At 39.5% G+C, this 13,896-nt stretch overlaps 1 protein-coding gene across 4 annotated transcripts in view; it reads right to left on the reverse strand.

The window, feature by feature from the left end:
- The window catches only part of slc4a11 (solute carrier family 4 member 11), a 243,530-nt gene that overhangs the window by 29,748 nt on the left and 199,886 nt on the right, over window positions 1-13,896 (reverse strand). For all 4 annotated transcript variants that reach the window (XM_047345902.1, XM_047345901.1, XM_047345903.1 and 1 more), the window contains 3 exons: window positions 13,769-13,882; window positions 5,346-5,478; window positions 4,260-4,333 (listed from right to left, as the gene is read on the reverse strand). In XM_047345902.1, the coding sequence (XP_047201858.1) occupies window positions 4,260-4,333; window positions 5,346-5,478; window positions 13,769-13,882 (321 nt within the window). The remainder of the gene's footprint in view (window positions 1-4,259; window positions 4,334-5,345; window positions 5,479-13,768; window positions 13,883-13,896) is intronic.

Below are 13,896 nucleotides of genomic sequence, written 5' to 3' on the forward strand. Positions count from 1 at the left end.
GCTCTCTGTCAAATTGACGAGTTTGGGAGTTCTAGTGTTAACACGTGGAATTATATACTGAACAAAAAAGTGTGAAACAACTGAAAATATGTCTTATATTCTAGGTTCTTCAAAGTAGCCACCTTTTGCTTTGAGTACTGCTCTGCACACTCTTGGCATTCTGTTGATGAGCTTCAAGAGGTAGTCACCTGAAATGGTTTTCCAACAGTCTTCAAGGAGTTCCCAGAGATGCTTAGCACTTGTTGGCCTTTTTGCCTTCACTCTGCAGTCCAGCTCACCCCAAACCATCTCGATTGGGTTCAGGTCCGGTGACTGTGGAGGCCAGGTCATCTGGCGCAGCACCCCATCACTCTCCTTCTTGGTCAAATAGCCCTTACACAGCCTGGAGGTGTGTTTAGGGTCATTGTCCGGTTGAAAAATAAATGATGGTCCAACTAAACGCAAACCGGATGGAATAGCATGCCGCTGCAAGATGCTGTGGTAGCCATGCTGGTTCAGTATGCCTTCAATTTTGAATAAATCCCCAACAATGTTACCAGCAAATCACCCCCACACCATCACACCTCCTTCCTTTCCTGGGGCGGTCCCCATGTGAGCCAGTTTCTTTGTAGCGCTTGATGGTTTTTGCGACTGCACTTGGGGACACTTTCAAAGTTTTCCCAATTGTTCGGACTGACTGACCTTCATTTCTTAAAGTAATGATGGCCACTCGTTTTTCTTTACTTAGCTGCTTTTTTCTTGCCATACCACAAATTCTAACAGTCTATTCAGTAGGACTATCAGCTGTGTACTGTATCCACCTCCTGCACAACACAACTGATGGTCCCAACCCCATTTATAAGGCTTGAAATCCCACTTATGAAACCTGACAGGGCACACCTGTGAAGTGAAAACCATTTCAGGTGACTACCTCTTGAAGCTCATCAACAGAATGCCAAGAGTGTGCGTAGCAGTAATCAAAGCAAAAGGTGGCTACTTTGAAGAACCTAGAATATAAGACATATTTTCAGTTGTTTCACACTTTTGTGTTCAGTATATAATTCCACATGTCTTAATTCATAGTTTTGATGCATTCAGTGTGAAGCTACAATATTCCGAGTCATGAAAATAAAGAAAGGTGTGAGAAGGCGTGTCCAAACTTTTGGTCTGTACTGTATGTTACAACCACCATGTTTCACCAACGGGATGAGTTCAGGGTGATGTGCGGGGTTAGTTCCTGACACATAGAGCTTTGAATTCAGACCCAAAAGTTTCATTTTGGTCTCTTCTGACCAGAACACCCTCTTCTACATGGTTTCTGTACCCCCTACATGACTCGTGATAAACTAAAACCAACTTTTTTTCTATGACGCATTTCTTCTTGCCACCAACACTGCCTGTAACTTCTCCTCATTTTATGATGTTTGTTTACTAATGTTCCCTAATAAATCTCTGAGACAAAGCAGCTTTATAGATTTATACACATATAAAATTACATAAAGGTGGATTCAATTTACTAATTAGGTGACTTCTGAAGACATTTGGTTTCAATTTATCTGTGCTTAAGAGTAAAGGGGCAGTTGGAAAAAAATGTCAAATTTAAGAATTTACTTTGTATAAATCTTTGAGGACATATATAACTTTTCTTCTGCTTCACAAATGTGCATTACCCTGTGTTAGTCTATTGCTCAAAATCCTAATAAAATATATTGGAACTTGGTAGTTCTAATGTGACAAAAGTTTAAAAAGACTTTGGAGTATGAATATTTTTGCAAGGCAATGCACCTCTGAAGCTATAAATATAAAGAAAACTAAGCATGCTTGAGCTTGAATGCACAATCAGAACGTATTTATCGGTTCCATTAGGAAGCGTTTTGCATGAAAAGTGTCAGCAAAACGGCATTGGTTAATCTTATGGTAATAGTATAAGAGCTTGGAGCGTATTCTGAAAATGTAAGCGCTACTCTGGTGATCTCTACAACAGGACAAAGTCACAAGTAATGACGGTCCACCATAACCAATTTATAAAAATTAACAGTTAAATATTTATTGTTGTTGGACCACTTGTTTGCTGAATATTGGACCATTTGCACGTTGTTGGACACCACTATGCCTTTCCAACATCATCGGCCGTTTTGTACCGCAGGATAGTCTGTCCTACAAAACCCAGTGGCCACTGCAGCTGATATGACGGTGCCGTCCCAGGTCTGACGTCACAGAAGGCAATATAGGAAGGCGAACATTTGAAAGAAGCGCTTTCATGTTGGATACCGGACCAACATCTGAAGCATCTTTCTCTGGAGAAGAAGAGGTCCCACGTGGAGTCTTAATTTATTCTCCTTCGTTGGCCAACGAAAAATTAATGAAAGAGGTTTCTGGAATAAGAAGGCCAGAAATTTCACTTTGCCGATCGAAGACGTGAGTTTAACACGTAACCAAACCCACAGAGTTTCAAGGAGACGCAACTTTCCCTCCTTGCTTGGTCCTAGTCGACTGCTGACTGTCAGATCATATTTTTCCTTTTCGCCAAGGAGGCCAAAGGATGAAGATTGACCGCTCTTCCCGAAGTTAACTATGGACGCACATTAACTTCCAACTTTCCACCTCCTCTCTCCCTCTGGTAGAAGGAAGACTTCAACAAAGTAAAACTCATCCTTTTATTTTTATTTCTTTATTAGGAATAGCGTGGGCAGGATAGAGTAGGAGGTTTTAGTGTGATTAGAGTTGCCATTTAGAGTCTAATGTGTTCTGAATTGTATGTGCATGCCATTGTTTTGAAACTTGCTGGTACTGTCGGAGGCCGCCATGTCTCACAAGTGTGTCTTTACCGTGCAAACACCTGTGCGCAGGTGGGCTGTGAAACTGGACCGCTATAATAAACTTATGGTGAAAATCAACCATTTTCTTTGTCTTAAACTTCATGTTCTACTGGTTTGCCGCCAAAAGGGCTTATGATCCTTTGTGTGGGCTGAGTTTTACAACCTTGCTGGGAGAAGGTTTATGACTGCCCGTGTCCCGCTGAGCTACACTTTGGGAGGGGCGCACCCAAAGCTTCGTTCAACCATATTTCCCTTTTATTTGGCCATAACTGCCATAACTGCTGGTTTGATCTCATACACACCCACTGCTGTTTTGTTTTATTTTGTTTAGTTAGATATTTTGCCCTTTTGTGTAGAACTTTGCATGTTTGAGTAGGTGAAGATCATTGGATCGAAGAGCTGATTGTATCAGGCTGATTGGTTTAATAAATTTTCACGTAGATAAAGAAAAGGCGTTTTGTGTTTATTTTGTGCAAAGGTGATTTGTCAGTCAAAATAAGGTTAAAGTTCCACACGTTTCGGCAGAAACGGTTAATAAAACAGTGACATCTCTGGTAATAGTTATCAATGATTACTGGGTATTTAACGATTGTAATTATCAGAGGCCTTGAGCCACAATTACAACACCAGAAGAAATCTCTGGTTTTGATTCATAAATGAGGATTTTTGATTAAGAAATACATTTTCTCAAATTATGATTTTTAATTACAATTATTGATAAATGTTAATTAATCAATAATCATAATTCCAACATTGTAAAGCTGGAGTAAGTGACCTAAAAGCCTAAGCGAAATGATTCTTCTGAAGGCTAGGTCTGGAAAATGGACGGCAGCTTAAAAATAAAGTAATATCTAGAATCAGGACCATTTATGTAAAATTAGAAAACTACACACTGATTTCATTAATGCCCTATTGTCTGTGAATTTGCAATAAATAGCGAATAAATAGAAAATCTTTTTTGGATTGAACATTTAAAAAATTCAAACCTAAAAAAAAAAAAAAGTAGTAAGCAGTAGATTTGTAAGGATCAATCTGCAGATCAAAGCAAAACAAGAAATCATTGGGGATAAGGATTGGGCAAGTCTGAATTATAATTAATAATTGATTAGCTGCAAAGATTTTGTCCCTCTTACTCAACAAAGGATTTTTAAGGCAACCATAATTAGCCAGCAGCTCAAGCAAATAATAATAATATTAAAAAGACACCAGTAATACAATAAATGGCAGTTTATTGAAGTTGTCTTCTTAAGACTCCACTGGTATTAAAAAGCTTCTGTCTACTTGAAACTGAAATTGGAAATTTACTTGTGATGAAAGTAACAGCAGAGATGGGTACAGGATCTTAGTTATCACAGTCAAATATGGAAGTAGAAACAGTATTAAATGCAGTTTCAGATAGCAGTGTTGTAGGAAAGAGATTAATTTGTAGAAAAACAAAAAAGACATTTGTCTTAAACTTACTTTTGACTGTTCCTTTTACAGCATCAACTACAAATGCAATGGAAATGAACAGCGCAATGACCTCTTCTGTTGACCTGGAAAACAGATTGGAAATTGTTGTTTGGCTTCAACTTATATTTTATAACATGGTCAAAAGTTCAAGAAATAAAACCTTGTATTTGTATATTTAATATAAAACAATACCGAAAAATCAATGGTAGTATAATATACCATATTTTAATAAGCTTTCATTAAGTATTGTATGATTAGCTTTTTTTTTTAATCATAATGCCTCTGGATCAACCCATTCCACCTTTATGTCATCTCATACATGTAAATAAACCATTTTGTACCTATGATTTTAAAACATGGCATTTTTTTGTAGTACTAATTACTTTTGAAAGTATTTTTCATTTTGCATCTTGCATCAAAGTAGACAGACAGGCCATAGACGACCCCAAGGTGCCTGGAGCTCTTTTGAGCACCGTTTGGGCCGTTGACTGTTATAAAATATGATAAGTTAGGACCCCTGATCCAATAATAATAATAATTAGGTGACTTCCTGCAGGTATATATTATTTACATTATTTTATAGTCAGAAAATCCCATTTCCTGATCACATGTCCTGACAGTAGACTATCAGTAGAATAAAGAAAATTAGCTTTAAATCATTAGCTATCAAAGCAGGAATAAAAAATCTCAACTGAGATGAACTGAATGAATTTCTGAATAGTCAGTCCTAAACAGTAGACGTGGAACTTTTTGTATCTGGAAAACAAAATCCAAAAGGAAAAAAACAAAACTGTGATTGTACAAAATGGCAAAGGAGCAACATAACCAGCAATGTTTACTATTTATTTTGTTGCAAGCTAATAATATATCTTAAAAAAAAAAACAAAGAAAAAAACAAACAAAGGTAACCGCAAAGAAAGCTAACAACAGTTTTCTATTACGCAAACAATTTAAAACTTCTAATTTTACAAGTGAAAACCAAGTGAGCAGCTGCCAAAGCAGAATGTGAGGAGTTTTTTAATAAACTGGATTTTGTGTCGATGGTGACAATAGACTGATATCAATATAAACTCAAATTGTTTCATTAAGTGGTACCTTTTAAAGAGCTTCATCAGCAGACTAACATTAAAGATCCCTCCCAAGATGAGAAAGAGGCAATTCCACAACCCGATGCAGGCATAGAAAGCTGGGAAATCCAAGTTGTAGTCATCACAGATTCCTCGGATCACTGTGGTCCAGGAGGCAGACAAAAAAACACAGAATGGCACAATGTGAAATACTGAATACAGTGGGGAGAATAAGTATTTGATACACAGCTGATTTAGCAGGTTTTCCCACTTGCAAAGCATATGGAAGTCTTTAATTTTTATCATAGCTACTCTTCATTTGTTAGTGATGGAATGTAAAACAAAAATCCAGAAAATCACATTGTGTGATTTTTAAGTAATTAATTAGCATTTTATTGCATCACATAAGTATTTGATCACCTAACAACCAGTTAAGAATCCCAACTCTAACAGGCCTGTTAGTTCTTCTTTAAGAAGCCCTCCTGTTCTCCACTCATTATCTGTATTAACTGCACCTGTTTGAACTCGTTATCTGTATAAAAGACACCTGTCCACACACTCAATCAAACAAACTCCAACCTCTCCACAATGGTCAAGACCAGAGAGCTGTGTGAGGACATCAGGGATAAAATAGTAGACCTGCATAAGGCTGGGATGGTCTACAGGAAAATAGCCAAGCAGCTTGGTGAGAAGACAACTGTTGGCGCAATTCTAAGAAAATGGAAGAAGTTCAAGATGACGCTCAGTCAACCTCGGTCTGGGGGTCCATACAAGATCTCACCTTGTGGGGCATCAATGATCATGAGGAAGGTAAGGGATCAGCCCAGAACTACACAACAGGACCTAGTCAATGACCTGAAGAGAGCTGGGACCACAGTCTCAAAGAAGACCATTAGTAACATACTATGCCGCCATGGAAATAAAATCCAGTAGCATACGCAAGGTCCCCCTGCTCATGCCAGCGCATGTCCAGGCACGTCTGAAGTTTGCCAGTGACTATCTGGATGATCCAGAGAAGGAAAGGGAGGTCTGATGAGACACAAATTGAGCTTTTTGGTCTAAATCCCACTGTCAGTTTTGACCGGCAGAGGCTCAATGGTTAATGGAGAGGCATGAGGTTTAAGGTAGATTTGTTTTCCAAGCGCAGGCCCTGTGTACACCAACACCAACATACACCATACAAGGGGAATAATCAGAAAAGAAGAAATAAACAATATTTACCTGAAACTAACACCAAAACAATTAATGGTACCCAATAAATATTTACATAAATACAAATTATTACAACTAAACAAATCTAAAGTCAATCAAAATCATACATCGAATTTAGCATACTCTAAGCACTACCCTACTTATCCTTTTGGTTTGGTCCAAGAGCTTTTATGCAACACCTGGAGCATGTCTCTCCGTTTTGCTGCCACGCCCTGCTGAGGAACCAAACCAGGAAGAGGTGAGTGCTTTCATTTAAACCGGTATATTTGTCAGACTAATAAGTTAAACCAACTGAAATCTAAAGAAACATAAATTGACATTTATATCTACACTCTATTTATACAGAAAGGATGGCCAGTCCCCCTTCTTCTCCAGAATGTGTCTAGAAATGTCTGAACAGAACTATGATAAATAACTCAAACAACTCAAATGTTTGGTCTGTAACTTAACACATCAATCATCACATTTCGTGATGTAATGGGACTTCTGGTCTCCATTACATCAAAACATCATTCTTTGGGGATGCTTTTCTGCAAAGGGGACAGGACGACTGCACCGTATTGAGGGGAGGATGGATGGGGCCATGTATTGGGGGATCTTAGCCAACAATCTCCTTTCCTCATTAAGGGCATTGAAGATGGGTCATGGCTGGGTCTTTCAGCATGACAACGACCCAAAGCACACAGCCAGGGCAACTAAGAAGTGGCTCTGTAAGAGCCACTTCTTAGATTAGGCCTAGCCAATCTCCAGACCTGAACCCAACCAAAAATCTTTGAAGGGGATTAATACATCTTGCATTCATAAGTACCGTGCACTTTTTGGCAAAAAAGGTGTAGAATCAAGCTGGGTGTTACCTTGTATTCTCTTCATCCTTCTTTCTCTCCTCCATTCTTTTTTCCTTCTCTCCCCTTTTCCTTTTTGCCCCACCTCTCTCTCTTTTGCGCTTGTTATTTTCTTTTCGTTTCTGTCTTAACTAACACAAAGTAGTGTATAATTGTAAGGATGGAACTGAGACTTTGACTAGACCACTATAACATATAAAAAGGCTTTGGCCAAAACCATTAGAATTGGAATTAGAATCAGCTTAATTGACAAATTTGTACAGACAAACAAGGAATTTGACTCCGATACACTTTGCTCTCAACAATAAAGAATATATTTTTTATATGTACATATTATAGTGTCATCAGAGAAACAGCCTGGGGGAAGAAACTTTCTGTGTGACAGCTGGTTTTAGCAGACAGTGCTGTGTAGTGCTGACTTGAAGGTAAAAGCCTAAAAAGTTTGTGTGCAGGGTGTGTGGGGTCTGCAGAGATTTTAGCTGCCCTTTTCCTGACCCTAGACCCTAGTGACAGAGCCTTGGGGTGGGTTTGCTAGTTGCCCCTCAGCTCAGTTGTCTCATGTCGGGGCTTACCCCAGTAAATGAGAGGGTCGCTTCTCTGTGCCTTCGGGTTGGGAAAGGTATCTGACCGTTGTTTCAGCCTAAGGGCCGAGCACTAGCATGGAGTACCTGGCCGTCTTGGCGTCCCTGGACTGGGTGCTGGACAGCGCCAGTCTCGGGGACTCGGTCATTCTGCTGGGGGACTACAATGCCCACATGTAAAACAACAGTGAAACTTGGAGGGGCGAGATTGGGGAGGAATGGCCTCTCTGATCTGAACCAGAGAAGTGTTTTGTTGTTGGACTTCTATGCCATTCATGGATTACACACCACGAACACCATGTTCAGGCATAAGGGTGTTTATCAGTGCACTTGGGACCAGGACACCCTAGGCCGGAGATAGATGATCAACTTAGCAATCGTGTTTTCTGACCTTTGACCGCATGTCTTGGACACACGGGTGAAGAGAGGGGCTGAGCTGTCTACCAATCACTACCTGGTGGTGAGTTGGATCCGCTGGCAGAGGAGGACGCCAGACAGACTCAGCAGGCCCAAGCATATTGTGAGGATCTGCTGGGGATGTCTGGTGGTGCACTTAGTTATTTAACTCCCACCTCCCTGAGAGCTTTTCCCAGATTTTGTTGGGCTGGAGACATTGAGTCCGATAGGACAATGTTTTCTACCTCTATTGTTGATGCGGCTGCTGGTAGCTGTAGCAGTAAGGTCTGCAGTGCCTGTCCTGGCTGCAATGCCCAAACTCGATGGTGCACACTGGCAGTAAGGGATGCCTTCAAGCAGAAGGAGGATTCCTGAGGCAGCTGACGGGTACCGTGAGGAAAAGCATGCAGCAGCCTGGGCAGTTTCAGAGGAAAACAACAGGCACGGGAGGAGCTCAGAAAGACCATGGAAAAGGATCTGTCAACCTCAAAGCAATTCTGGCAAACTGTCCAACGCCTAAGGAGGGAGAAATAGTGCTTCACTAACACTGTTTACAGTGGGGGTGGGGAACTGCTGACCTCGACAGGGGAACTTATCGGGTGGTGCAAACCCTGCCAACACACCTTCCCTTGTGGAAGCAGAGACTGGGGACTCTAAGCCAGACTCGTTCATCACCCCAGCCGGAGTTAAAGAGATGATTAACAAACTCAAGTCCGAGGCCATTTTTCGATCAGAAAAGGATGGCTTGCCCTCTCCAGGTTTGAGGGGCGTTCCTGTCTCAAGTGGAGGAGTTAAAGTATTTTGGGGTCTTGTTCACCAGTGAGGAGAGAATGGAACAAGATATTTACAGATGGATCAGTGCAGCTGCCGCAGTAATGTGGATGCTGTGCCGGTCTGTGGTTGTGAAGAGAGATCCCGACTACAAGCGGCTGAAATGAGCTTCCTCTGGAGGGTGGCCAGGCACTTCCTTAAGCATAGGGTGAGGATCTTGGCAATCCAGGAGTAGAGCCGCTGCTTCTCCACATCGAGTGGAGCTACCTGAGGTAGCGCAGACATTTTTTGTCCCCTGGGAGCCTCCCTCTGGAGGTGTTTCGGGCCCACTCGGAGGAGGCTGCAGGGATTATGTCTCCTGGCTGGCCTTGGAATGCCTGGAGAAGGTGTCTGGGAAGATAGAAGTCTGGGTGTCTGCTTAAACTGCTGCCCTTGTGACCTGGTCCCGGATAAGTGAAGACTACAAGGAGGAGTAAAATTATATTTCGATTTGATCTGCTCCAGCCGTTGTGCTTCTTTATGTTATTGTAGTTGCCCCTGAGTTTTATTCACTTTTTCCTGCACAACCTCTTCAAAAATATTTTCATTTCTCCTGGTCCTATGGCCAATAAGTGAACAGTGTTCTGTTCACATCACATGTAGTCCCTACTTAGCCCCAAACCTGTTCAGGAGCAGAGCTGAAAAAAGTGGGTACCAGTACATTAAGAACAGCAATGGAAACACTCGCAAACTGGGTGGGTGGAGTGGAGCAGGGCTATATAGAGCCAGTGGAAAAGGGGTATTAGAGACAACATTAGCATCTTGGTGGCTTCTCTTAACAATGTTTACTTACCCAACCTGTCAATTTTAGTTGACAGCAATGTCTTGGTAGGTTTGCAGTTGTTGGGGCCCCAGCCATGGCTTACAACATGGATGAACATGGACTCTGAACTGTACACAAAGGCCAGTATGAACTTTTTTGGAACTTTCAAAATAAATCACATTAACTCACTTCCAGTTCAGCCTAGGAAAAGCAGGAGTCAGAGCAACCCCTGTCCCTAATTAAAGTTGTTTTTTCCTGCCTGAAAGAGGACAACGGGACCCCAGGAACGCACATCTTCCTGCATGCACATCAGGTAGTGAGAGCTAACTCGCCGTACCGTGGCCACCGAAGAAGCTGAAACATGCCCTTGTTGTACAGTTCACCGGGCCAGATAAGAGCTGACCTCCCCACAGCTACTCAGACTAGCTACAATGCTAGTCCCTTTGTTCAGTCCATATGTGGATGACCGTCAATCTGAATAATGTTTATTTCAAGACGTTTGCTTTTGGCTGTTTTGAGAAACTCAACTGCTAGCAGACTAGCTGCTCAGCTAATTTTGTTCTCTATTGTGTTTTAAGGTTAAGACAACTTTATTTAAAAGGTGGTTTTAAACACAGATCGGCCATAATGCGCTGTCAATTCTTTTGTATTTTGATCCTTTAATGGTATTTTAAAGGTACATGTTTAATTTTAAAGGAGTGGTAACAAGCTATAAGGTTCCCTTGATAGATACTTCTGACGGCTAAGGCTAGACATTTGACTCAGGTAAAATCTAATTAAACCCCTCTAAGAATCATATATCCAGAATGATTGTTAGTTTTCGATCTAGAAAATATTTCCCTAAATATTATTTTACTAAATGTGACACCATTAAACAAGACTCATTTATCAAAAAAGGTTTGGTTCTTATTCAAAATAATATTTACTTAAATATTATTGCACTAAATAAAGGCAGCTAATTTAACACCATTGAGAATTTGCCATCTAGAAGGTTGATTTTATTCAGCAAATCATTCTTTGAAATATTATTTTATTAAAATAATGTTTTATCTGATCTTGCATTGTGAATGGTTTGGAGGTATACCAATTATTGTCTAAGTTAGTTCCTAGACTAACTTGACCTCATTTCCATATTTCTTAAGATAATCCTTGGTTCTCAAACATAAATAAAATTGAATGGTAATGTTCCATCACTCTCTTTTTCATGGTTTTTAACCATCTTTGATTCCCTTGTTCATATTGTATACAGTTCATTGATCTTCCTTATCCTTTCATTTTGCTTGGTAGTTTTGGTTGGATTGTTCTAGGATAGTAAAGAGTTTGTTGATTGAGTTGACTTACTTTTTTTAAAATAAATTCTTGTATTTTAAGAAAGTGTGTGAATTTATTCCATGTGTGTGCAGAATTTTGCTGTTCAGTAATGCCAGAGCTTGTTCCACCCTTTTCTCTATTGTCTTAATACCACCGCCTTATTGGGCTGGTATTCACAGGACAACATTAACCAAATTATTATTTAATAAAATATTAAAATTAAATAATATAATAATAATAATAATAATTACAACACAGTTCTGCTATACTCTTTCCATTATCATATGATGCATCGAACACTACTCTGTGAGATGTTAAAAGCTTGGGGAATTACTTCATAATTAAACCTTGCCTTAAATGTCTCCACAACTTTATTCCTGACCTGTCTGATCTGTTTCTTGCTCTTCATGTTGCTGTTTGTTCAGTAATGTTCTTTAACAACCCTCTGAGGCCTTCACAGAACAGCTGAGATTAGGTTACAAACAAGTGGACTCAATTTACTAATTAGCTCACTTCTAAAGGCCACTGAAAAAAGGGCCAAGTACAAATGGCCATCACATGTTCAACATCTTTACTTGTACAAAATTTTGAAAGTTCTCTATAGATTTCCTGCCATTTTACAATTATCCAATACTTTGGTCTGTCACTAAATCTCAATATTTTTCTCACTAAATATATGTCCAATATTTCTACTGACATAAAATTCAAACCAGATGTCAGCAACAACCCAAGTAATTCATACATACAAACCACATTCAAGTTGTGGTTATGGTGTGAAACAATGTGGAAAAAGGGGCATGCATATATTTGTAAGGCACTATATGACATGTTGATGGCAACAGGCTATTAGAGTGTGTCAATTCAGAATGCAAAAACAGATAGAAAAAAATTATTAGATCTGTTAAGAGTCCTTTCAGTTCAATCAGATATATCTGAATGATTCTTATCACAGATGCTCTCAAATATTTTTTCTAGACTCAATAAATAAGAATGTACTTTATTACAGAAGCTCTCTGAGCTTTTATTGATTTTTAAATGCATACACATAAAGAGTTTAAGTGAAACATGCATTTTAATCTACCTTAAAAAGGAAAAAAAGAACTGTAATTAGTTTGTTAAAAACCATAATAATTTAGTTGTTTTCATGAGCTACAACTTTACAAACAAGCCTTTGTTCTGTTCAGAAAGCTGCTGGAAATATACTACAATTATCCCCATGAGAATGTTCCCTGCACAGTTCCAACCCATTTACTTCAAAGATCATCCCACCACAAACCCAGCACACAGCTTTGGTATTAAAACTACATCTTGGCATCAAAGTCACTGCTTTTCTTCATCTTTGCTCTCTTTTGGAGTTTCCACCATTCAAGTTCATTCACAGTCCTCCCAACAAAACAATGCTGTGGGGCAAAAACCATCTAAAAGTTTATGTGCTGTGTTTGCCTGAGTTGAATGAAAGCTTTACTTGTTCCTTTATGCAGTTAGCAAATCTATAGACCTGCAGGCACCTAAAACCAGCTGTTACATAGCATCAACAACAAAAAACATACATATTTAGTCCATCTGCTCCTCCTCACAATGCTTTTGCATATACTATATACAGAGGGTAAAATAACAATTTTATATTTCAACATTTTTCTCATTAAATATATTTCCAATATTTCTATTGACATACAATTCAAACCAGATGTCAGCAACAACCCAAGTAATCCACACATACAAAGCAAATAGGTACACAAATGAAATAAAAATAAAATGGAATGGCGCATGGAATAAGTATTGAACACTTGAAGAAAAGGTTGTGCAAAAAGACATAGTAAGCCAAGATATCAGCTAAATTCTGTCAGTATTTAGAAAGCCTTACTAATCTGATGTGTAAATTTGATAAAGAAATGTAACAGGAAATTTCTGATAAGAATCTGAAGATGAAACCAGCATGGATTTCCAGGTAAGACAATAGTTGCAAACACACAGGCAAGAAAAGTCTTACTTGGCTTCAGAGAAACAAAGTGAAACTGATACAATGGGCAAGTCAATCAACTGACTTGTATCCAGTTGAAAAAGTATGGAAAGACCTGAAGATTACAGTAACTGACCCCCAGAATCCTGAAGATTGGTTGGTTTGATTTCATTGTATGTGTGAATTACTTGAGTTGTTGGCATCTGGTCTGAACTTTAATATTGGATATCTACTAAGGTAAACGTTGGTGTTTAAAATACTTATTTTACTCGCCGTCTGTATTTGGCTCAATTACAAATGGGACACTCATTAGCAGCACCTGTATGAACATGGTTTTACATTCCAACAATGCTGATTCTTTAGTTAAAAAAGTGAGGAGATGAGTACGAGAGGATTCTTCTGTCCATCCGGCATGGCTGGACGCTTACTTTTCTTAAATCTTTGATGTAATCTTCCAAGCACCCTGGCCATCCTGCTAACTTTTCAAAACTCATTTTCACATTTTTTGCTGTCTAAAATTGTGAGAGATACGTGCTTTGTGGTTGAGACAAGCTAAATGAAATAAGGAAAGCTTACCACTGATGAAGATGGCGAGGGGAGCAGTGGTGAGAGGGATAACTAAAGGGGAGCCAGCGAACAATGAGTAGATGACTCCACCGATGCTCTGACCAATGATAGTCTTCCGAACATCTGGGCAGAGCACA

Source organism: Girardinichthys multiradiatus, chromosome 19 (assembly GCF_021462225.1).
Source record: "Girardinichthys multiradiatus isolate DD_20200921_A chromosome 19, DD_fGirMul_XY1, whole genome shotgun sequence".
Lineage (NCBI taxonomy): Eukaryota > Metazoa > Chordata > Actinopteri > Cyprinodontiformes > Goodeidae > Girardinichthys > Girardinichthys multiradiatus.